We start from the raw sequence: 25,141 nt of genomic DNA, 5'->3' as shown, positions 1-25,141 counted from the left end.
AACAAGTCTTTGTGTGGACAGTCTAGATTAGAGTGGTTTTGGAAAAGCACCGCAAGTCAGGCAGTATCCGAGGAGCAGGAAAATCGACATTTTGAGCAAAAGCCCTTCATCAGGAATGAAAGTAGGGAGCCTCCAGGGTGGAGAGATAAATTGGAGGGGGGTGGGCTGGGCAGAAGGTAGCAAAGAGTACAATAGGTGGCTGGGGATGGGGATTAAGGTGATAGATCAGAGAGGAGGGTGGAGCTTATAGGTGGGAAGGAAGATTGGCAGGTAGGACACGCCATGAGGATGGTGCTGAGCTGGGAGGTTGGAACTGGGGTAAGGTGGGGGGAGGGGAAATGAGGAATAATCTGATCGAATAATCATCGGCTCTTCGTACTGTTGAACTTTATCTTGAGCGCGCTATGGCAGAGAATCATGTCTTTCACGCCTGGGATTATGTTGTTTTTGCCTCTGTACTATTAGTGTCCACTGCAATTGGACTGTTTCATGCTTTTAAACCTGGTGGGGCAAGTCAAAAGACAACGGAAGATTTCCTTGTGGGAAACCGGTAAGCAGAGTTTAAAAATTAGAGATAGTGAATAAACTTATCGAACACGGCGTTCATAGAAAAGTTTCTAAAAAAATGAAACTTCGTGTCACTTTAATGACTGAATCTGCTTTGTTTGAAACAGACAAATATCTGCCTATCCAATCGCCTTCTCGTTGGCTGCAAGTTTCATGTCTGCTGTTGCATGTAGGTATTTTTGGCTCCCTCATCAGAAATCACGTAGTGCTACAGAAATAAAATGTTTGTCTACCATTGTGATTTGATTTTTTTAAAAATGAATGGGATTTATCGCCCAGAGGATAGTTAAGAGGGAAGCTCTTTGCTGTGAGTCTGGTGTTACCGTGTTGGCGAGACTGGGTAAGAATTGCAGTTGCCTTTCCTAAAGGACGTTAGAGAACCAGGTGGGGTTTTCCTGTCAATTGACAATGGTTTAATGGTCACCCCCAGACTCTTAATTGCAGATTTTTATTAAATTTAAATTCCACTATCTGCCAGCAGGATTCAAACCCGGGTGTCTGGATTAATACTGGATTAGTGGTGCTGGAAGAGCACAGCAGTTCAGGCAGCATCCAACGAGCAGCGAAATCGACGTTTCGGGCAAAACCCGAAACGTCGATTTCGCTGCTCGTTGGATGCTGCCTGAACTGCTGTGCTCTTCCAGCACCACTAATCCAGTATTTGCTTTCCAGCATCTGCAGTCATTGTTTTTACCGGTCTGGGTTAATAGTTAACACCACTAAGCCATCACTTCCTAACATTACAAACTCACTTTTAAAAAGAACTGAAGCACAGAAGGTAGACCCAGTTTCATGGATTTATGGAGATAGCTGTGTATTTGTGTCTGGTCACAGAACAAATATTGGATCAATTTCTTAAATACATTACAATCAAATTGTCAATATGTTTGAATGTTTCACTGAGCATTCTGCTCATTTAAAATATGTTTACAGTTTTCCAAGAAATGCTGAATAGATGAAGTATTTTTAAAGCACATTTCTGTGTTGCTAGATGTAGTAACTTGAAGTATTTCTTCTGCATGGTCAGTGTTTACAATAATATGTCTGTTCTGGTCTATGCTTTTACCTCCAGACTTAACTTTTACAATGGCATCTGACTGACCTCCTACCTTCTGAAACTCTCCTTCTATATCCTAATGTGTACCACATCCTGTTCACCCACAGCCCCTATTGCTTCCAATCTAGCAATATCTTGAATTTAAAACTTTCATCCCAGTGTATAAATTACTGTCATGGCTTCCTCCTCCTCTTTCATCTCTGCTGTATCCTTGAGCCTTACAACCCTATAAGAACTTGTATTGGTTTTGGTTTTGGTTTCTATGAATCCCTGAGTTCCTTCACCTCACCGTTGGTGGTTTTGTTTACAAGATCACTGATTCCTAAACTCTGGAATTATCCACATTTCCACTTCTGTCCTTTCTTCTTTAAGACAATCTTCCTCTTCCTTTACCTTCCTCATTTCTGTCGTATTAGCTCCTTATGTGAAGTATTTTTCGATAACAGTCCCTAAAGTACTTTGAGGTGTTTTAATACGAGTTCTGCAGGTTCCGTGTCATTCCAGGAGGTTAGAGTCTAAGGAGGTTTGATCTTTATGCTGTCTTAGTCATCAGGTGATTATTAACACCACTGTTATGTAGAGGCAGAGGATAATCTGTTGTCAGTCTAGAACACTAGATTGGAAGCGTTTGGCTATTTTATTTGAGGGTAGGAAGTTAACACAGTGATAACAAAGGTAGATCGTGTTAAATAGAAGTGAAGTTTTAGGTCATTAGTTCTGCTATGATGCACCTTGCAGCGTCATTGAGATTCTCTGACTGATAATTATCTTGGAGCTCTCTGAAATAATTCTACAGAAGACTGTATCCCTTTATTTACACATGGTTGGTCCTTTGACACTGATCCAGTTCTTCAGAGCTGGATTAACCCAGTACAATCAGGCAACTCCTATCTACAATCAGGCAACTCAAACTAGCTGTCCGATCTACATTTGCTTTCCTTCAATGGAATGGTCCTAGCCTTTTGTTTAATGGTGCTATCACCCAGGCCAGAACTGGTGGTGTGAGACATGTAGCTAGAACGTACTGCAGAGCTGAGCCCTACTCTTCCACCCCTTACCTACATCCTGTATAAAGTTCTAGTCTGTGAGGCAGCTCTTCCAATTTTGGTACTTGCCCCCAACTTTTAGTAAGGAGGATTTGGCAGGGTCGACAGAGCTGTTTCTGCAATTGTCTTTTCTCATACCTAGGTCAATGCCTGATGGTTCATATGGTTTCATTTCTTTATTTAGACTTCACAGCGATTGATAAAACTGAGTGGCTTGCTAGGCCATTTCAACAGACTAGGGTTAGTCAGCGAGGATTATGGAACTTTCCTCTTGGGAGTGATGACTTCACCTGACGAAGGGACTAGACTCTGATAACTTGTGAGATCAAATAAAGAATGTTGTGAAACTTGAAAGGGTTCAGAAAAGATTTACAAGGATGTTGCCAGGATTGCAGGATTTCTGCTATAGGGAGAGGCTAAATAGGCTGGGGCTATTTTTCCTGGAGCATTTAGATTAGATTAGATTACTTACAGTGTGGAAACAGGCCCTTCGGCCCAACAAGTCCACACCGCCCCGCCGAAGCGCAACCCACCCATACCCCTACATCTACCCCTTACCTAACACTACGGGCAATTTAGCATGGCCAATGCACCTGACCTGCACATCTTTGGAGTGTGGGAGGAAACCGGAGCACCCGGAGGAAACCCACGCAGACACGGGGAGAATGTGCAAACTCCACACAGTCAGTCGCCTGAGGCGGGAATTGAACCTGGGTCTCTGGCGCTGTGAGGCAGCAGTGCTAACCACTGTGCCACCGTGCTGAGGCTGAGGGGTGACCTTATAGAGGTTTATAAAATCATGAGGGGCATGGATAGGGATAAATAGACAAAGTATTTTCCCTTGGGTGGGGGGGTCTAGGGCATAGAGGGCATAGGTTTGGGATGAGAGGGGAAAGGTATAAAAGAGACCTAAGGGGCAACATTTTCACACATAGGGTGGTGTGTGTATGGAATGAGCTGCTGGAGGCTGGTGCAATTACAACATTTAAAAGGCATCTGGATGAGTGTATGAATAGAAAGGGTTTGGAGGGATATGGGCCGGGTGCTGGTAAGTGGAACTAGATTAGGTTTGGATATCTGGTCGGCATGGACGAATTGGACCGAAGGGTCTGTTTCCGTGCTGTACATCTCTATGACTCTAAACCTGTTGGACTATAACCTGGTGTCATGTGACTTCCGATTCTTGGGAGTGAACAAAGATTGTGGAAATGGAGTCTTTATTTTCCTGAATTTTGAAGAATAAAAAGTCATTGAAGCATAACAAAATTCTTAAAAGGTTGATGTAGGACTGGTAGGGCTAGGCTCTGCAGTACATTCTATCTCACACCACCAGTTCTGGCCTGGGTGATAGCACCATTAAACAAAAGGCTAGGACCATTCATTGAATGAAGTTTAGCAACATGTCATTGAAGGAAAGCAAATGTAGATTGGGCAGCTAGTTTATTTAGACAGAACAGTCATTCTGGATTGAATGGCTTCTTTTTTTCCTTTCTCTGGTTCTAACTTTGGACAGAAACATATGATGGACAGTGTGATGATTACAACGAGGTCAGCCAGATGGTCCTCACAGAACATGAGTTCCCCGATTGGGGCTGTTAATCTGGCCAGGGACTATGTTCTGACTTGAAGAAAGCTAGATAATTGTCAAGGACTCTCCACGAGTATGAAAGGCTGTCTTTGTGATGGGTTGCTGTTATTTCAGTGGCAATGCGAGAAAAGCATACTACTGAAAAAGATTGCAACAGTCATTTTGAGTCGGGATAAGACTTTCTGGCACTGCACTGTTATTTGGAGAGCTTTATTTATGCAATCCTGCCATTGAAGACTCGGCCCAGTGTGTGGAAAGAATGCATTTTTTTTTCCCAGGCAAATGAAGTTGGGGCAGAGGAAAGGCAACAAATAATTCTCCTGACAATTTGTGGCCTTTTCAGTTATTAGGAGGCTAACCTTTCCTGAGGCAGTGAAGCAACAACCTAATGTAGTCATACTCACGGAATCATACCTTACAGACAGTGCTTAAAAATGTGTTGCTGGAAAAGCGCAGCAGGTCAGGCAGCATCCGAGGAGCAAGAGAATCGACGTTTCGGGCATAAGCCCTTCTTCAGGAATGAGGACAGTGTGCCAAGCAGGCTAAGATAAAAAGTAGGGAGGAAGGATGTGGGGGAGGGGCATTGGGAATGCGATAGGTGGAAAGAGGTTAAGGTGAGGGTGATAGGCAGGAGTGGGGGTGGGGCACAGAGAGGTCAGGAAGAAGATTGCAGGTCAAGAAGGCGGTGCTGAGTCCGAGGGTTGGGACTGAGATAAGGTGGGGGGGGGAGGAGAAATGAGGAATCTGGAGAAATCTGCATCCATCCCTTGTGGTTGGAGGGTTCCTAGGCGGAAGATGAGGTGCTCTTCCTCCAAGCGTTGTGTTGCCATGGTCTGGCAATGGAGGAGTCCAAGGACCTGCATGTCCTTGGTGGAGTGGGAGGGGGAGTTAAAGTGTTCGGTCACAGAGCGGTTGGATTGGTTGGTGCGGGTGTCCCAGAGATGTTCTATGAAATGTTCCACAAGTGGGCGGCCTGTCTCCCCAATGTAGAAGAGGCCACATTGGGTGCAGCGGATGCAGTAAATGATGTGTGCGGAAGTGCAGGTGAATTTGTGACGGATATGGAAGGATCCCTTGGGGCCTTGGAGGGAAGTAAGGGGGAAGTTGTGGGTGCAAGTTTTGCTTTTTTTGCGGTTGCAGGGGAAGGTGCCGGGAGTGGAGGTTGGGTTGGTGGGGGGTGTGGACCTGATGAGGGAGTCACGGAGGGAGTGGTCTTTCCGGAATGCTGATAGGGGAGGGGAGGGAAATATATCCTTGGTGGTGGGGTCTGTTTGGAGGTGGTGGAAATGACGCAGGATGATATGATGTATCTGGAGGTTGGTGGGGTGGTAGGTGAGGACCAGTGGGGTTCTGTCCTGGTGGCGATTGGAGGGGCGGGGTTCCAGGGTGGAGGAGCGGGAAGTGGAGAAGATGCGGTGGAGAGCATCGTCAACCACGTCTGAGGGGAAATTGCGGTCTTTGAAGAAGGAGGCCATCTGGGTTCTTTGGTATTGGAATTGGTCCTCCTGGGAGCAGATGCAGCGGAGGCGAAGGAATTGGGAACATGGGATGGCGTTTTTACAGGGGGCAGGTTGGGAGGAGGTGTAGTCTAGGTAGCTGTGGGAGTTGGTCGGTTTATAGTAAATGTCCGTGTTGAGTCGCTCGCCCGAGATAGAAATGGAGAGGTCTAGGAAGGGGAGGGAGGAGTCTGAGATGGTCCAGGTAAATTTGAGGTCAGGGTGGAAGGTGTTAGTAAAGTGGATGAACTGTTCAACCTCCTCGTGGGAGCACGAGGTAGCGCCGATATAGTCATCGATGTAGCAGCAGAAAAGGTGGGGGTGGTGCCAGTGTAGCTGCGGAAGATGGACTGTTCCACATATCCTACGAAGAGGCAGGCATAGCTGGGGCCCATGCGGGTGCCCATGGCTACTCCTTTGGTTTGGAGGAAGTGGGAGGATTGGAAAGAGAAGTTGTTCAGAGCGAGGACCAGTTCAGTCAGTTGAAGGAGGATGTCAGTGGAAGGGTACTGGTTGGTACGGCGGGAAAGGAAGAAGCGGAGGGCTTTGAGTCCTTCGTGATGGGGGATGGAGGTGTACAGAGACTGGATGTCCATGGTGAAGGTAAGGCGTTGGGGACCAGGGAAGCGCAAATAATGGAGGAGGTGGAGGGCGTGGGTGGTGTCCCGAATGTAGGTGGGGACTTCTTGGACTAAGGGGGACAGGACCATGTCGAGGTATGCAGAGATGAGTTCGGTGGGGCAGGAGCAGGCTGAGACAATGGGTCGGCCGGGGCAGTCAGGTTTGTGGATTTTGAGCAGGAGGTAGAAATGGGCGGTGCGGGGTTGTGGGACTATGAGGTTGGAGGCAGTGGATGGGAGATCCCCTGAGGTGATGAGGTTCTGGATGGTCTGGGAGATGATGGTTTGGTGGTGGGAGGTGGGGTCATGGTCAAGGGGGCAGTAGGAGGAGGTGTCTGCGAGCTGGCGTTTAGCCTCAGCAATGTAAAGATCGGTGCGCCAAACTACCACCCATGCCTCCCTTGTCTGCCGGTTTGGTAGTGAGGTTGGGGTTGGAGCGGAGGCAGTGGAGGGCTGCACGTTGCAAAGGTGAGAGGTTGGAGTGGGTAAGAGGGGTGGAGAGGTTGAGGTGGTTAATGTCGCGGCAGCAGTTGGCTATGAAGAGATCAAGAGCAGGTAAGAGGCCAGCACGGGGTGTCCAGGTGGATGGGGTGTGTTGGAGGTGGGTGAAGGGGTCGTCAGAGGGTGGGCGAGAGTCCTGGTTGAAGAAGTAGGAGTGGAGGTAAAGGCGGCAGAAGAATTGTTCGATGACTCGCCGCGTGTTGAACTCGTTAATCCGGGAGCGTACGGGGATGAAGGTGAGGCCTCTGCTGAGGACTGATCTTTCATCCTCAGAGAGGGGAGTTCTGGAGGGATAGTGAAAATACGGCAGGGCTGGGAGCTAGGACCTGGTGTGGGGGGCTGGGGTTAGGTGTGGGGGCAGAGTTTTTCTTACAGACAGTGTCCCAGCCACCACTATCACCACATTAAAAACTGAAAGAACTGCGGATTCTGTAAATCATAAACTAAAACAGAAACTGTTAGAAAAGCTCAGCAGGTCTGGCAGCATCTATGGAGAGAAGTCAGAGTTAGTGTTTCAGGTTGAGTGACCCTTCCTCAGAATTGGGGAAAGGTCCCTCGACCCAAAATGTTCACCTTGATTTCGCTTCACAGATGTTGCCAGACGTGCTGAGCCGATCCAGCAATTCCTGTTTTGTTTAATTCTATTATGATCGCTGAATTTCTCCATCCCACCAGAAAGACAGGTACAGCACGGGTGCAAATAATTGAGGAGGGAGTTGCCCTGCGAGTCCTTTATTAAGTTTTTTGACAGCAAGTTAACCATGGGAAAGGAAACCTCTCAATTACCATGAAGAAGATGTTTGGTATGCTTTCCTTTATTAGTCAGAGTATTGAGTACAGGAGTTGGGAGGTCATGTTGCGGCTGTACAGGATATTGGTTAGGCCACTGTTGGAATATTGCGTGCAATTCTGTGGGAGTGTTGCCAGGGTTGGAGGATTTGAGCTGTCGGGAGAGGCTGAACAGGCTGGAGCTGTTTCCCTGGAGCGTTGGAGGCTGAGGGGTGACCTTATAGAGGTTTATAAAATGATGAGGGGTGTGGATAGGATAAATAGACAAACTCTTTTCCCTTGGGTGGGGGAGCCCAGAACTAGAGGGCATAGGTTTAGGGTGAGAGGGGAAAGATATAAAAGGGACCTAAAGGATAACTTTTTCCATGCAGAAGGTGGTACGTGTATGGAATGGGCCTCCAGAGGAAGTGGTGGAGGCTGGTACAATTGTAACATTTAAGAGGCATTTGGATGGGTATATGAATAGGAAGGGTTTGGAGGGATATGGGCCGGGTGCTGGCAGGTGGGACTAGATTGGGTTGGGATACCTGGTCGGCATGGACGAGTTGGACTGAAGGATCTGTTTCCATGCTGTACATCTTTATGACTCTATGACCGTCCTTCTGCAGCTGATGAATCCAGTTGAACAGCACTTGGAAGCACTGAAGGTAACAGGAGCACAGATGTAGTCTTGCAGGGTGGGATTTCAATGTCTGTTACCAAGACTGGCTCAGCAACAGCACTACTGACCAAACACGTTGGGTCCTAAAGGATATAGCTGCTAGACACGATCTGCAGCAGGTGATGTGGGCACAAACAAGGGGCAAAAAACATACTTAACCTCATCCTTACCAAGCTAATGGCTGCAGGCCCATCTGTCTGTGACAGCAATGTTTAAAGTGACCACCTCACAGTCCTTGTGGAGATGATGTCCTGCCTTCACATTGAGAATACCCTCTGGCACCTTCACTGTGCTAAATAGGACAGACTTTGAATAGATCCAGCAGGACCGTATGCCAGGTACAGCACCAGTCGTACCCATAAATAAGGTGTCAACTTGATGAAGCCACCAAACAGGACAATGTGCGTGCCAAACAGCATAAGCAGCAAGTGATAGACAGCTAAGCAATCCCACAACCAATGAATTAGATCTATGCTCTGCAGTTTTACCACAACCAGTCATGAACTAGTGGACAATTAAACAACTCACTGGAAAATGCAGTTCTGTGTTTATCCCTATCCTCAATGACAAAGAGCCCAAAGCATAACTGCAAAAGATAAACCTGAAGCATTCTCAACAACCTTCAGCCAGAATTGCTGAGTGGATAATTCATGTGAACAGCCATCAGCCAATTCAGTTAACTGTGTGAAAGGGTTGGAGATACTGGGTACTGCAAACGTTATGGTTCTGACAACTTTCCAACAATAGTCCTGAACACTTTTTCTCCAGAACTTGTCACTCCCCTAGACAAGCTGTTCTGGTACTTTTACGACATTGGCATCTACCCGACAAAGTGGAATATTGACCAGGTATGCCCTGTACATAAAAAGCAGGATAAATCCATCCTGGCCAATTGCCACCCGATCAGCCTACTCTCGATCATCAGTAAAATGATGGAAGGTGTCATCAACAGAGCTATCAAGCAGCAGCTGCTCAGCAGTAACCTGCTCAGTGACGCTCAACTTGGGTTCCAGCAGGGTCACTCAGCTCCTGATCTCATTACAGCCTTGGTTCAAACAGGGAAAAAATGCTCAATTCCAGAGAGGAGGTGAAAATGACAGCCCTTGACATCAAGGCTGCATTTCAATGAGTGCAGCATCAAAGAGCCCTGGGCATTGGATGCAAGCTCTCCACTGGTTGGAAGATACTGTATGGGGACCTTTGCGAATTTCTGCAGTGCATCATGCAGACGGTACTGGTACTGGCACACAGGAAGATGGTTGTGATTGTTGGAAGTCAGTCATCTCAGCTCCAGGACATCTCTGTAGGAGCTCCTCAGGGTAGTGTCTTAGGCCCAATCATCTTCAGCTCCTGATGAAGGGCTTTTGCCCGAAACGTCGATTTTCCTGCTCCTCGGATGCTGTCTGACCTGCTGTGCTTTTCCAGCACTATTCTAATCTTGACTGCTTCATCAATGACCTTCCCTCCATCATAAGGTCAGTAGTGGGGATAATCGCTAGTGATTGCACAATGTTCAGCACCATTTGCAACTCCTCAAATTTTGATGCTGTTCATGTTCAAATGCACAGAGATCTGGGCAATATCCAGACCTGAGCTAACAAGTGGCAAGTAACATTCGCACCACAAAAATGCCAGGCAATGACCATCTCCCATAAGAGACAGTTTAATCACCGCCTCTTGACACTCAATTGTGTTGCTATCACTGAATCTTCCATGGTCAACATCCCGGGGCTATCATTAACCACAGACTCAAATGGGCTTGCCATATGAATATAGTGGCTACAAGAGCAGGTCAGAGGCTAGGTGAGTAGTTCCCTAAAGTCTGTCCACTACCTACAAGTCAGAAGTCAGGAGGGTGATGGAATATTTCCTACTTGCCTAGTTGGGTAAGCTTCAGCAACACTGAAGAAGCTTGACACAGTCTCAGACATAGCAGCCCATTTCTTTGACACCACATCCACAAACGTCCACTCCCCCCTCCACCAACGCTCAGTAGCAGCAGTGAGTACCATCTGCATGATGCACTGCAGAAATTCGCAAAGGTCCTCATACAGTATCTTCCAAACCCATGACCACTTCCATCAAAATGACAAGGGCAGCAGATACATAGGAACACCATCACCCTCAAGTTCCCTTCCAAGCCACTCACCATCCTGACTTGGGTCAAAATCCTGGAATTCCCTCCCATTGGCATAATGGGTCAAGCCACAACAGGTGGACTGCAGCGGTTCAAAAAGGCAGCTCACCACCATCTTCTTAAGAGCAACTAGGGACGGACAATAAATGCTGGCCTAGCCAGGAACATCTACATCCTATGAGCGAAAAAAAACATTCTCTGTTCATGCCAGTATATTACTTCTCTGCATATGAACCTCTTTTATATATAACCTGATTGGATGCCTTCTGCAGATGAATAGGAAGGGTTTGGAGGGTGCTGGCAGGTGGGACAAGATTGGGTTGGAATATCTGGTCAGCAGGGACGGGTTGGACTGAAGGGTCTGTTTCCATGCTGTACATCTCTATGACTCTATGACATGCAATGGTTCCCATTGTTTTTCTCTGCTAACTGAATCCTCAAACTCCCAATAGGTTTCTCAAAAATGATTTTCCTTTCATATATCCACTCTGCTACTTCTTTCCATCTCTATAACTTGAGCTAACTTGAACCCTGAGCTGGCTCATCTACTGACAAGCCCTCATTCATGCATTTTTAAATTTTAATTATTCCAATGCAGTCCTGGCCTATCCCTCACATTTTCTGCTCCATATATTTGAGGCCATCCAAAACTCCATAACCTCTTCTATCCATGTCCTCACTCTTCAAACTCATTCAGCCATCACAATAGAGAAAATGGTAAAAGAGGGGGTGGTGTGGCACTGTTAGTCAAGGACAGTATTGCAGTTGCAGAAAAGATGCTTGAGGACTCCTCTACTGAGGTAGTATGGGGTAAGATTAGAAACAGGAAAGGAGAGGTTACCCTTTGGGAGTTTTCTATAGGCTTCCAAAGAGTTTCAGAGGAGTAGAGAATAGGATAGCAAAGATTATCCTAAATAGGAGCGAGAGTGACAGAGTAGTTGTTATTGGGGACTTTAACTTCCCAAATATTGACTGGGAATACTATAGTTCGTGTATTTTAGATGGCTCAGTTTTTGTCCAGTGCATGTAGGAGAGTTTCCTGACACAGTGTGCAGACAGGCCAACGAGAGGCAAGGCCACATTGGATTTAGTACTGGGTAATGAACCAGGACAGGTGTTAGATTTGGAGGTAAGTGAGCATTTTGATGATAGTGATCACAATTTGATTATGTTTACTTTAGTGATGGAAACGGATAGGTGTCTACCGCAGGGCAAGAGTTATAGCTGGGGGGAAAGGCAGTTACGATGATATTAGACAAGATTTAGGATGCATCGGATGGGGAAGGAAACTGCAGGGGTTGGGCACAATTGAAATGTGGAACTTATACAAGGACCAGCTAGTGCGGGTCCTTGGTAAATATGTACCGGTCAGGCAGGGAAGAAGTTGTTGAGCACGGGAACCATGGTTTACTAAGGAAGTTGAAGCTGTCTTCAAGAGGAAGAAGAAGGCTTATGTTACGATGAAATGTGATGGCTCAGTTAGGGCACTTGAGAGTTACAGGTTAGCCAGGAAAGACCTAAACAGAGATCTAAGAGGAGGGGACATAAGAAGTCATTGGCAGGTAGGATCAAGGAAAACCCTAAGGCTTCCTATAGCTATATTAAGAATAAAAGAATGACTAGGGTAAGATTAGGGCCAGTCAAGCACAGTCGTGGGAAGTTTTGCGTGGAGTCAGAAGAGGTAGGGGAAGTACTAAATGAATACTTTTTGTCAGTATTCACACTAGAAAAAGACAATGTGGTCAAGGAAAATACTGAGATATAGGCTACTAGATTAGATAGGATTGCGGTGCATAAGGAGGAAGTGTTAGCAATTCTGGAAAGTGTAAAAATAGATAAGTCACCTGGACTGGATGGGATTTATCCTAAGATTCTCTGGGAAGCCAGGGAGGAGGTTGCCGAACCTTTGGCTTTGATCTTTATGTCAACATTGTCTACAGGAATAGTGCAGAAGATTGGAGGAGAGCAAATATTGTCTCTTGTTCAAGAAGGGCTATAGGGACAATCCTGGAAATTATAGACCTGTGAGCCTTACTTTGGTTTTGGGTAAAATGTTTGAAAGGGTTATAAGAGATAGGATTTTTAATCTTCTAGAGAGGAATAAGTTGATTAGGGATAGTCAGCACAGATTTGTGAAGGACAGGTCATGCCTCACAAGCCTTATTGAGTTCTTTGAGAAGGTGACCAAACAGGTGGGTGAGGATACAGTGGTTTAATGTGATCTATATGGATTTCAGGAAGGTGTTTGATAAGGTTCCCCACGGGAGGCTATTGCACAAAATACAGAGGCTTGGGATTGAGGGTGATTTTAACGGTTTGGATCAGAAACTGGCTAGCTAAGAGAAGCTAAGAGAAGGTGGTGGTTGATGGGAAATATTCATCCTGGAGTTCAGTTACTAGTGGGGTACTGCAAGGATCTGTTTTGGGTTTACTGTGGTTTGTCATTTTTATAAATGATCTGGATGAGGGCATAGAAGGGTGGGTTAGTAAATTTGCAGATGACACTAAGGTCAGTAGAGTTGTGGATAGTGAGGAAGAGTGTTGTAGGTTACAGAGACACAGAGATAAGCTGCAGAGCTGGGCTGAGAGGGGGCAAATAGAGTTTAATGCGGAAAAGTGTGAGGTGATTCACTTTGGAAGGAGTAACAGGAATGCAGAGTACTGAGCTAATGGTAAGATCCTTGGCAGCGTAGATGAGCAGAGAGATCTCGGTGTCCAGGTTGATAGGGATTGTTAATAGGGTATTCGGTGTGTTAGCTTTTATTGGTAGAGGGGTTGAGCTTTGGAACCATGAGATCATGCTGCAGCTGTACAAAATTCTGGTGCAGCCACATTTGGAGTAATGCGTACAGTTCTGGTCACCTCAATATCAGAAGGATATAGAAGCTTTGGAAAGGATTCAGAAGAGATTTATTGGAATGTTGCCTGGTATGGATGGAATATCTTACCAGGAAAGGCAGAGGGACTTGAGGCTGTTTTTGTTGGAGAGAAGAATATAAAATAATCAGAGGGTTAGATAGGGTGGACAGTGAGACCCTTTTTCCTCGGATGGCGATGGCTAGCACAAGGGGACATAGCTTTAAACTGAGAGGTTAGAGATAAAGGACAGATGTCAGAGGTAAGTTCTTTACTCAGAGAGTAGTAGGGGTGTGGAGTGCCTTGCCTGCAACAGTAGTGGACTCACCAACTTTAAGGGCATTTAAATGATCATTGGACATGCATATGGATGAGAATGGAATAGTGTAGGTTAGATGGGCTTCAGATTGGTTCCACAGGTCAGTGCAAAGTCGAGAGTCGAAGGGCCTGTACTGCGCTGGGATGTTCTGTGTTCTATGTTCTATGCTGGGTTGGTCTTGCAGTTAAGCAATACCCTAAATCTCTCAAACACATGTTCAAATTCCTCCTTGGCACTGCCTGTTCTACCTCTAAATGTCTCCAGCCTTACAAATCTCTGATATAGTCTGCACGCCTCTCTTGAATTTAAGTGTTCCATCATTGATAGTAGTGCCTTCGGGTGTCTGGACTCGAGGGTCTAAAAGCTTGGATCCATCTGCCTGTAAAACATTCTGCCCTTAGGGCATTCCTTCAAACCTAATTTGTCATAGAGTCATAGAGTCATAGAGATGTACAGCATGGAAACAGACCCTTCGGTCCCACCCATCCATGCCGACCAGATATCCCAACTCAATCTTGTCCTACTTGCCAGCACCTGGCCCATATCCCTCCAAATCCTTCCTGTTCATATACCCATCCAAATGCCTTTTGAATGTTGCAATTGTACCAGCCTCCACCACTTCCTCTGGCAGCTCATTCCATACACGTACCACCCTCTGCGTGAAAAAGTTGCCTCTTAGGTCTCTTTTATATCTTTCCCCTCTCACCCTAAACCTATGCCCTCTAGTTCAGGACTCTCCCACCCCAGGGAAAAGACTTTGTCTATTTATCCTATCCATGCCCCTCATGATTTTATAAACCTCTAAAAGGTCACCCCTCAGCCTCCGATGCTCCAGAGAAAACAGCCCCAGCCTGTTCAGCCTCTCCCTATAGCTCAAATCCTCCAACCCTGGCAACATCCTTGGAAATATTTTCTGAACCCTTTCAAGTTTTGCAACATCTTTCCGACAGGAAGGAGACCAGAATTGCATGCAATATTCTAACAGTGGCCTAACCAATGTCCTGTACAGCCACAACATGACCTCCCAACTCCTGTACTCAACACTCTGGCCAATAAAAGAAAGCATACCAAACACCTTCTTCATTATCCTATCTACCTGCGACTCCACTTTCAAGGAGTTATAAACCTGCACTCCAAGGTCTCTTTGTTCAGCAACACTCCCTGGGACCTTACCATTAGGTGTAAAAGTCCTGCTAAGATTTGCTTTCCCAAAATGCAGCACCTTACATTTATCTGAATTAAACTCCATCTGCCACTTCTCGGCCCATTGGCCCATCTGATCAAGATTCTGTTGTAATCTGAGGTAACCTTCTTCGCTGTCCACTCCACCTCCAATTTTGGTGTCATCCGCAAATGTACTAAATGTACCTCTTATGCTCGCATCCAAATCATTTATGTAAATGACAAAAGGTAGAGGACCCAGCACCGATCCTTGTGGCACTCCACTGGTCACAGGCCTCCAGTCTGAAAAACAACCCTCCACCACCACCCTCTGTCTTCGACCTTTGAGCCAGTTCTGTATCTAAATGGCTAGTTTTCCCTTTACTCCGTGAGATCTAACCTTGCTATGCAGTCTCCCATGGGGAACCTTGTTGAACGCCTTACTGAATAGATCACATATAGATCACATCTACTGCTCTGCCTTCATCAATCCTCTTTGTTACTTCTTCAAAAAACTCAATCAAGTTTGTGAGACATGATTTCCCACGCACAAAGCCATGTTGACTATCCCTAATCAGTCCTTGCTATTCCAATTACATGTACATCCTGTCCCTCAGGATTCCCTCCAACAACTTGCCCACCACTGACGTCAGGCTCACTGGTCTATAGTTCCCTGGCTTGTCCTTACCACCCTTCTTAAACAGTGGCACCACATTAGCCAACCTCCAGTCTTCGAGCACCTCACCTGTGACTATCGATGATACAAATACCTCAGCAAGAGGCCCAGCAATCACTTCTCTAGCTTCCCACAGAGTTCTCGGGTACACCTGATCAGGTCCTGGGGATTTATCCACCTTTAACTGTTTCAAGACATCCAGCACTTCACTCCTCTGTAATATGGATATTTTGCAAGGCGTCACCATCTATTTACCTAAAGCCTATATCTTCCATATCCTTTTCCACAGTAAATACTGATGCAAAATACACGTTTAGTATCTCCCTCATTTTCTGCGGCTCCACACAAAGGCCGCCTTGCTGATCTTTGAGAGGCCCTATTATCTCCCTAGTATTCCTTTTGTCCTTAATGTATTTGTAAAAACTCTTTGGATTCTCCTTAATTCTATTTGCCAAAGCTATCTCATGTCCCCATTTTGCCCTCCTGATTTCCCTCTTAAGTATACTCCTACTTCCTTTATATTCTTCTAAGGATTCACTCGATCTATCCTGTCTATACCTGACATATGCTTCCTTCTTATTCTTAACCGAACCCTCAATTTCTTTAGTCATCCAGCATTCCCTATACCTACCAGCCTTCCCTTTCACCCTGACAGGAATATACTTTCTCTGGATTCTTGTTATCTCATTTCTGAAGGCTCTCATTTTCCAGCCGTCCCTTTATCTGTGAACATCTGCCCCCCAACCAGCTTTTGAAAGTTTTTGCCTCATACTGTCAAAATTGGCCTTTCTCCAATTTAGAACTTCAACTTTTAGATCTAGTCTATCCTTTTCCATCACTATGTTAAAATGAATAGAAGTATGGTCGCTGGCCCCGAAGTTCTCCTCCACTGACACCTCAGTCACCTGCCCTGCCTTATTTCCCAAGAGTAGGTCAAGTTTTGCACCTTCTCTAGTAGGAACATCCACATACTGAATCAAATAATTGTCTTGTACACACTTAAGAAATTCCTCTCCATCTAAACCTTTAACACTATGGCAGTCCCAGTCTATGTTCGGAAAATTAAAATCCCCTACCATAACCACCCTATTGTTCTTACAGATAGCTGAGATCTCCTTACAAGTTTGTTTCTCAATTTCCCTCTGACTATTAGGGGATCTATAATATAATCCCAATAAGGTGATCATCCCTTTCCTATTTCTCAGTTCCACCGAAATAACTTCCCTGGATGTATTTCCGGGAATATCCTCCCTCAGCACAGCTGTAATGTTATCCCTTATCAAAAATGCCACTCCCCCTCCTCTCTTGCCTCCCTTTTTATCCTCCCTGTAGCATTTGTATCCTGGAACATTAGCCAGTCCTGCCCATCCCTGAGCCATGTTTCCGTAATTGCTATGATATCCCAGTACCATGTTCATAACCATGCCCTGAGTTCATCTGCCTTCCCTGTTAGGCCCCTTGCATTGAAATAAATGCAGTTGAATTTATTAGTCCTACCTTGTCCCTGCCTGCCCTTACTGTTTGACTCATTTCTGCTCTCATCTGTAGCAGTCTCAGATTGATCTCTTTCCTCACTATCTCCCTGGGTCCCAACCACCCCACCCCCACCTTACTAGTTTAAATCATCCTGAGCAGCTTTAGCAAATCTCCCTGCCAGTATATTAGTCCATTTCCAGTTTAGGTGAAATCCCTCCTTCTTGTACAGGTCACTTCTATCCTAAAAGAGATTCCAATGGTCCAAAAATGTGAATCCTTCTCCCATTCACCAGTTCCTCAGCCATGCATTCACCTGCTGTATCCTCCTATTCCTGCCCTCACTAGCTCATAGCACTGGGAGTAATCCAGATATTACTACTCTTGAGGACCTCCTTTTTAAATTCCTGCCTAACTCTCTGTAATTTCCCTTCAGAGTCTCAACCTTTTCCCTTCCAATATTGTTGGTTCCAATGTGGACAATGACCTCCTGTTGGCCCCTCTCCCCCGTGAGAACATTCTGCACCTTCTCTGAGACATCCTTGATCCTGACAGCAGACAAACAACACACCATTCTGCTTTTTCTCTGCTGGCCACAGAAACATCTGTCTGTACCTTGGACTAGAGAGTCCCCTAATACAATTGATCTCTTGGAACCCGGCATTCCCCTCATTGCATTAGAGCCAGTCTCAATACCAGCAACTTGGCTATATATGCTACATTCCCCTGAGAATCCATCACCCCCTACATTTTCCAAAACAGCATACTTGTTTGAAATGGGTATAGCCACAGAAGGCTCCTGCACTAGCTGCATACCTCTCTTACCTTTCCTGGAGTTAACCCATCTATGTGACTGTATATGAGACTTCCCCCTCCCCCCTTCCTATAACTGCCATCCATTACATACTGTTGCTGTTGCAAATTCCTCATTGCCTCTAACCGTCTCTCCAACCAATCCATTAGATCTGATAAGATTCGCAACCAACAGCATTTATGGCAGATATAATCCGCAGTAACCCTTAAACTCTCCTTAAACTCCCACATCTGACAAGAAGTACATATCACTATACTAAAGGCCATTTTCGCTCCTTCACAATCTACAGACCCAGAAAATAACACTGTCTTATTCCTCTACAAAACACTGCCCCAGGTTAAATTAAAAGTTATGGCTTATATTTTAAGTTTAATCAAGAGACATATCTCAAAAAGCATATAATCAAGAAAGAACCCACTCTACTCACTACTGCAGACTTGCTGTCGACCCCACTTAAAAACAATACACTTATCTGATTCTGAGCTGTGAACTTCACCCAAACAGTTCCTCCAAGATCAGTTGTGAATTTCACTGTTTGTTCATTTTCCCAGACACACTCCAATGTCCAGTGATACATTAATTCAAACAGCAAAGGGTCTTTTTCTCTCTCTCCTGCACTGTCCTCATCATGTGCTTCCTTTGTCTGTTTTTCCCTGTTGTTTTGACATTTTTTTTCCCAAAGTTCCAAAACAATGCAACAGCATATAAAACGGTAATTGCTGTTCCTGGAATTCGAGGAAATCATCCCCAGATCCTAAAATACCTCAAAAAAGGAGCAGCTGTTAAGGCCAGAAAATTTTCCCGTGCTCCATCTTGGATTCTGATCAAGTTGCTTTTCACTTGTGCTAATAGAGCAGTCAATCACTGTTAAATTTTGTTTCTAATGCCCTTACAAAGCACTTAGGACATTTTGTGGTGTTAATGGTTGTATTTAAATAGCGGTTTTGCAGTACTGTTAAGTTTTCTCTGGGTATTTTGCATCTTGCTTATAACTGAGTATATTGGTTGGAAGAATGGCATATTTTTCTTTCTACATTCAATTGTCAACAGTCAGGCAAATTTCCTAGCTTATTTTTCATAACTGAAGAAAAGTTTAATGAGGTTTGCTCTGAAGCATTGAGCTAATATTACTGCAGCAGTTCAGTTCCTTCCTATAACTGATTGTTTGATATATCATTAATCCTGAATGAGTGTGCTTGAAATCTTCGACATTTTGTACATGAGCTGTTCTCAGCTCTCTGTGCATGAACCCATTCTGCTCTGTTACCAAGGGATCTACCTTTTTAATTCTGGATTTTAAGTTCATTCCTTCAGCTGTCTGACGGCTCCTGTATAAGAGTTATTTGAACATTTACTATTTCTCAGGCCTTACTCAATCACTTCAAGAGAAATCAGCAGATTTCAGTTCCAAGCAAAGAATCTTCATGTAACCTCCACCTACCTCTCTCCTGTTGGATGATGACATGCAGATTATTTTACTATTCACTTTCTCTCAGTATTCCCTTCACTCACAAATGAACCCTTAGCATTCAGAGGGACTTACTTATTCAAACTCACTTTCACAAGTTACTAGAATCACATGTAACTCAGCAGCTAGGAAGGTATCTACAAATGCTGACTCACTGGGATTATAGCTTAAAAATGTGTTGCTGGAAAAGCGAAGCAGGTCAAGCAGCATCAAAGGAGAAGGAGAATCGATGTTTCGGGCAGGGAGATGGGCTGCTACAGATACCAGTATGTGGCAGGACAATGGCATGTTCTGGTTCGACCATAGGGCTGTTAGATGCTGATTTTCTTTTCAGTGCCCAGGTTACCTGGAAATCACTGGAGCACTGGAAGTCTGTGGAAAAGAGGATGGAGATCCTTCTGTCCATAGGGAATAAGTGGTCAGCTCCGTAAACATTCTCTCTGATGACAAATTGGGACTTTTTATGTCTGTACAGAATAATAACCTGGAAGTTCAAATACTGCCAGCTTGGCTCTGAGACCCAATGTTGGTAGCAAATCTTTTACTTTATTTCTTGAGCCATTCTAGAAAAATATTCTAGTTTCTGTGGGAGAGATCCCTCTTTTGTCTCTGGTGATGACAGGCAGCCTGTTGCTCATCAGTTGCTCTGAGAATGGCGTTGAGTGACCCACAGCTGACTGTTCTCACAGCTATTCCATAATGTAGAATCCTTGACAAAGTGCTCTGATGCTGAAGGGTGATAAAAATGATCAATGCACTTTGGACTTACTGGAAACCTCGTCTGCAGATGAAACCCTAGAATCTTGGGCCCTGATTTGCCCTGTTCAAAAGGAATGGAGTGTAGGTTTTGGGTCCAGATGGAGGGAGCATTGTTAACCTCCCTATATGTCAATTTACTGCAAACTGAGAAATCTAGCTGGTGTCCTTGTAATCTGAAACAAGTCCACAGCAAAACTAGTCTGAGAGCCACAATGATCTTAACAGCCACAGGAAATGGCAAAATTCAAATGAGTCATGGAGATGTTCAGCATGGAAACGGACCCTTCACTCCAACCCATTCATGCCGATCAGACATCCGAAAATAATCTAGTCCCATTTGTCAACACTTGACTCATATCCCTCTAAACCCTTTGTCAGGGAAATTTCCTGTTTCCAATAAACCTTGTACGCAGACCTTTTGAAATTGACATGTTTCTTTATTTCACAATATCGTGGGAAGAGATTAATGTCCACTCAGCTCAGAATGATCGCTCAGCTCGGAATGGCAGCTCAGCTCGGAATGGCCGCACATCTTGGAATGGCCGCTCAGCAATGAATAACCGCTCAGCTCGGAATGATAGCTCAGCAATGAATAACCGCTCAGCTCGGAATGGCTGCTCAGCTTGGAATGGCCGCACATCTTGGAATGGCCGCTCAGCTCGGAATGACGGCTCAGCTCTGAATGGCCGTTCAACTCGGAATAATTGCTCAGCTCGGAATGCCGGCTCAGCTCAAAATAGCCACTCAGTTTGGAATGACGGCTCCGCTTGGAATGGCCGTTCAGCTTGGAATGGCAGCTCAGCACTGATGAATCTAACCCCTTCCCTCAGCTACAGGTGTATACAGTTTGTAAAGGGTTACAAATGACTGGTTGATTGTTTATTACAGAACAGTACAGGTCTAACTACGATGGATAATTTAACAATATTAAGAAGACTAATAATACTACTGATCTAAGAACATTGATTAGTTGAACAATTGAAATTGATCGGGTAGCTGTTCATAGTGGCAAGTGGTTAGAGACGATCAATATTAAATAGTTTGGTGACATCTTGTCTGAGGCGGTATTAGATTAGATTACATTACATTACAGCGTGGAAACAGGCCCTTCGGCCCAACAAGTCCACACCGACCCGCCGAAGCGCAACCCACCCATGCCCCTACATTTACCCCTTCCCTGACACTACGGGCAATTTAGCATGACCAATTCACCTGACCTGCACATCTTTGGATTGTGGGAGGAAACCGGAGCACCCGGAGGAAACCCACGCACAGACGGGGAGAACGTGCAAACTCCACACAGAGAGTCGCCTGAGGCGGGAATCCGGTGCTGTGAGGCAGCAGTGCTAACCACTGTGCCACCGTGCCGCCCACTTTTAGCTGGAGCTCCCAGAGAGAGAGAGAGAGAGAGAGACCCCTGGGGAGGAGTGGGTAGGCGGGGCTCATCAGTGGGTGCGGAGGTACAGCAGCATTGTCAGTGAGAGAATCCAATTAGCAGGTTGTTTAAAGAACGTGTTTCCTCTGGTCGGGGAAATGGCTTTCACAGCCAATTTCTATGAATGGCTTCAGCAAATTAGCTAGTATGTCTCCCCTTTTGACCTTCCACAGTTATATACACATCCAGATGCCTTTTAAATGCTGCATTTGTACCAGCCTCCATCACTTCCTCTGGCAGTTCATTCCATACACACACTACCCTTTACATGAAAAAGTTGCCCCTTAGGTCCCTTTTATACCTTTCCCCTTTCACCCTAGCCTATGCCCTCTAGTTCTGGACTTACCCACTCCAGGGAAAAGACCTTGTCTATTTACCCTATCCATGCCCCTCATGATTTTATAAACCTCTATAAGGTCACCCCTCAGCCTCCGACAGTCCAGGGAAAACAGCCCCAGCATATTCAGCCTCTTCCTACAGTTCAAATCCTCCAGCCCTGGCAACATCCTTGTAAATCTTTTCTCAACCCTTCCAATCTTACAATATCCTTCTTCTAAGAGGGAGACCATAGGAGCTAAGGATCTGTCAATGAATGGATACAGCGAAGCAAAAACAGAAATTGCTGGGAAAACTCAGCAGGTCTGGCATCATCTATGGAGAGAGACCCTTTGTCAGAACCGATTGTAGCAAGTGAAGGGTCATTAGATTGAAAAAGTTAGCTTTGCTTTTTCACCATAGATGCTGCCAGAGGTTCTGAGATTTCCCAGCAATTGCTGTTTGTTTTTCTGATTTCCAGCATCTGTAATTCTTTTTTTTGTTTAGAATGAAGAGAAGTGTTGGGCAAAGGACCATGATGAAATACTCTGCACTTGTCTGGATAGGTGCAACTCCAACAAGACAGCAGGAGCTTGAGACCATCCAGGACAAAGCAGCCCACTTGACTGGCACCAACCCATCACCTTCAGTGTTTGTTCCCTTGACCAATAAGCCACCACTCTGAGATATCTACAAAATACGTTGCAGCAACTCACACATTCTTCTCAGACAGCACTTTCTGAAACCATGATTTCTACCACCTAGAAGAGCAAGGGTAGCTGTTACCCAGGAACATCATTAACTGCAGGTTCCACATCAAGTCACACACCTTCCTGACCTGGAACTACATCACTATTCCTTCACTGTCACTGGGCCTATATCACGGCGTTTCCTTCCTGTCAGCACTGTTAGTTTATCGACACCATATGGAATGCAGGAGTTCCAAAAGAGAGCTCACCTTCACCTTCACCTTCTCAAAGGTAATTAAAATAATTTAGAATGACAATAAGTGCTGGCCTATCCAGCAATGCCCATGTCCCATAAATAAACATGACACAAAAATAAGTGGGACAATAATGTGCAATGAGGAAATAAGAACCTTACAGATGGATATAGGTAGGTTAGGAGAGTGGGCCACAATGTGGCAGATGGAGTTTAATGTTGATAAGTGAGGTCATGTATTTGGGTTAAAAAAAAATGAGAATGGCCTATTAACTTAATGGGGAGAGACTTCAGGTGCTCCAGTGCAGAGGGATGTCCTCATTCATGAGTCACAGAAAACTAGCATGCAGGTACAGCAGGTAAGAAAGAAAGCAAATGCAATGTTAGCTTCTATAGTTAAAGGAATAGAATATAAAGGTCAGGAAGTATTGTTGCAGCTATACAAGGCATTGTCAGACTGCATCTGAAGTGTTGTGCACAGTGTTGCTCCTCTTACTTGAGGAAAGATCTAGTGGCATTGGAGACAGTTCAGAGGAGGGGTTTGTTGTATGAAGAGAGCTTGAACAGTTTAGGCCTATACTCCCTGGAATTTCGAAGAATATGGGGAGATCAAATGGAGGTATTCAAGATGATAAAAGGTGTGGATAAAATAGATGTGGAATGGATGCTTCCTCTTGTGGGGCATTCTAGGACGAGAGATCACGATCTTAGCATAAGTGGTAGCAAATTTAAAACAGAGTCAAGGAGAAACTACTCCTCCCAAAGGGTTGTGAATCTGTGGCATTCATTACCTCAAAGTTCAGTGGATGCTGGGAGAACGTGTAAATTTAAGGGGGAGTTAGACAGAGTTTAATTGATAATGGGTTGAAGGGATATGTGGGGAAGGCAGGAAAATGGGGGTGAGGAGCATATCAGCCATGATCAAATGGTGGAGCAGACTTGATGGGCCAAATGGCCTAATTCTGCTCCTATATCGGATGTACTTATAAATAGAAAACAAATGGGGGCCCAAGGCTGATTGAGAGCACAGATCCTGCAGAACACTCCTGTTGTATTAAGAAACAAAATAAATGTTACTTTCTGAGGCTCTTTTGACCCAGAATCCAACTTGTGTGGGAGATCCTGATAGAGAAGCTGAAGCGGTGCTTCTACCTCTTTCCCCCTATTACCACCATCACGAAACACACAGACATCAGGTTGCAATTGCAGGATTGATAGCTCATGGCATCAGCTGCTCTCCCAATTCATTCCATTCCCATAAGATGGGCGGTACAGTGGTACAGTGGTTAGCACTGCTACCTTGCAGCGTCAGAGACCCAGGTTCAATTCCCGCCTCAGGCAACTGTCTCTGTGGAGTTTGCACATTCTCCCCGTGTCTGTGTGGGTTTCCTTTGGATGCTCTGGTTTCCTCCCACAGTCCAAAAATGTGCAGGTTAGGTGAATTGGCCATGCTAAATTGCCTGTAGTGTTACATGAAGGGGTAAATGTAGGGGTATGGGTTGCCCTTTGGAGGGTCGGTGTGGACTTGTTGGGCCGAAGGGCCTGTTTCCACACTGTAAGTAAATGCTGAGAACCCAAAGCAGCATCATTAAAGCTTTCCCTTTTAAAATGGTGATCAACTTGCTATATCTTTCCAGAATTTTCTGTCCGCTTTTATCAGCATTTTGATTCTCCTTTTAGATCTGGTTACTAAAGAGTGCAGTACTGTCACGAAACCTTTGAACCATTATATTGAGCCTAAATTACACTAGAAACAATATCCTGATCCAGTGTACTTGCAGCTTTGTTCCAAGTGGGTAGTGACACTTCTCACAGGTACTGCATTAACCAGTTTGAAAACAATGATGTTTACAGTTTGTTTGATTAAAATTAATGCAGATACTATCAAATGAAGCTAGACACGCAACCACACGATGTGGTAGTTACCAGGAACTTTCTCACGTAACAATCAAATTCCTATGAAATTTGACACCGCTTATGGCTGACAAAAGCAATTCTTCCAATACCTTGTGTATAGGGTGATCACGGACTTTGGCCAAGAAGTCCAAAGTTTTTGTGCTTACTACAAGATCACCCTGAAATCAAGCCCACTCTGATGCAAGAATCGAATAGTGGTGTAGAGTAGCATGCCTTTTAAAGGTGGCTGTTCAGTTTCCTATGTGTGCACATATACTTCTGGCTCTCTTTGCACTAAGTTTGGGCGTGGTGTCATTAACAATAAACTATAGTAAGGCCATCACAGAAGTTGTGTTTCTTGAAGGTGTGCTTCACTATCTCCAAAATCTTATTGTGTAAAGGATGACTCCTATTGTTGGCAAAATATAATATTTAAAACGCAATTTTTAAACAACCATATGACATAGATACCTTACAACTAGAGTCAAGGGTGTGGTGCTGGAAAATCACAGCAGATCAGGGAGCATCTGAGGAGCAGCAGAATCAACAGTTGGATGTAAGCCCT

At 45.0% G+C, this 25,141-nt stretch overlaps 1 protein-coding gene across 2 annotated transcripts in view; it reads left to right on the top strand.

The window, feature by feature from the left end:
• Positions 1 to 362: 362 nt before the first annotated feature.
• Positions 363 to 25,141, top strand: part of LOC140464140 (sodium-coupled monocarboxylate transporter 1-like) — a 91,241-nt gene continuing 66,462 nt past the window's right edge. The window contains exons 1-2 of one of the 2 annotated variants that reach the window (XM_072558906.1): positions 363 to 550; positions 675 to 736. In XM_072558906.1, the coding sequence (XP_072415007.1) occupies positions 405 to 550; positions 675 to 736 (208 nt within the window). In that variant the 5' untranslated portion in view covers positions 363 to 404. Of the gene's footprint in view, positions 551 to 674; positions 737 to 22,245; positions 22,719 to 25,141 lie in introns of those variants that run through there. The other variant, XM_072558907.1, reaches the window with a different exon arrangement.

The sequence above is a fragment of the Chiloscyllium punctatum genome, chromosome 39 (genome assembly GCF_047496795.1).
Source record: "Chiloscyllium punctatum isolate Juve2018m chromosome 39, sChiPun1.3, whole genome shotgun sequence".
Taxonomy (NCBI): Eukaryota; Metazoa; Chordata; class Chondrichthyes; order Orectolobiformes; family Hemiscylliidae; genus Chiloscyllium; species Chiloscyllium punctatum.
This window is presented reverse-complemented; position numbering and strand designations above follow the sequence as displayed.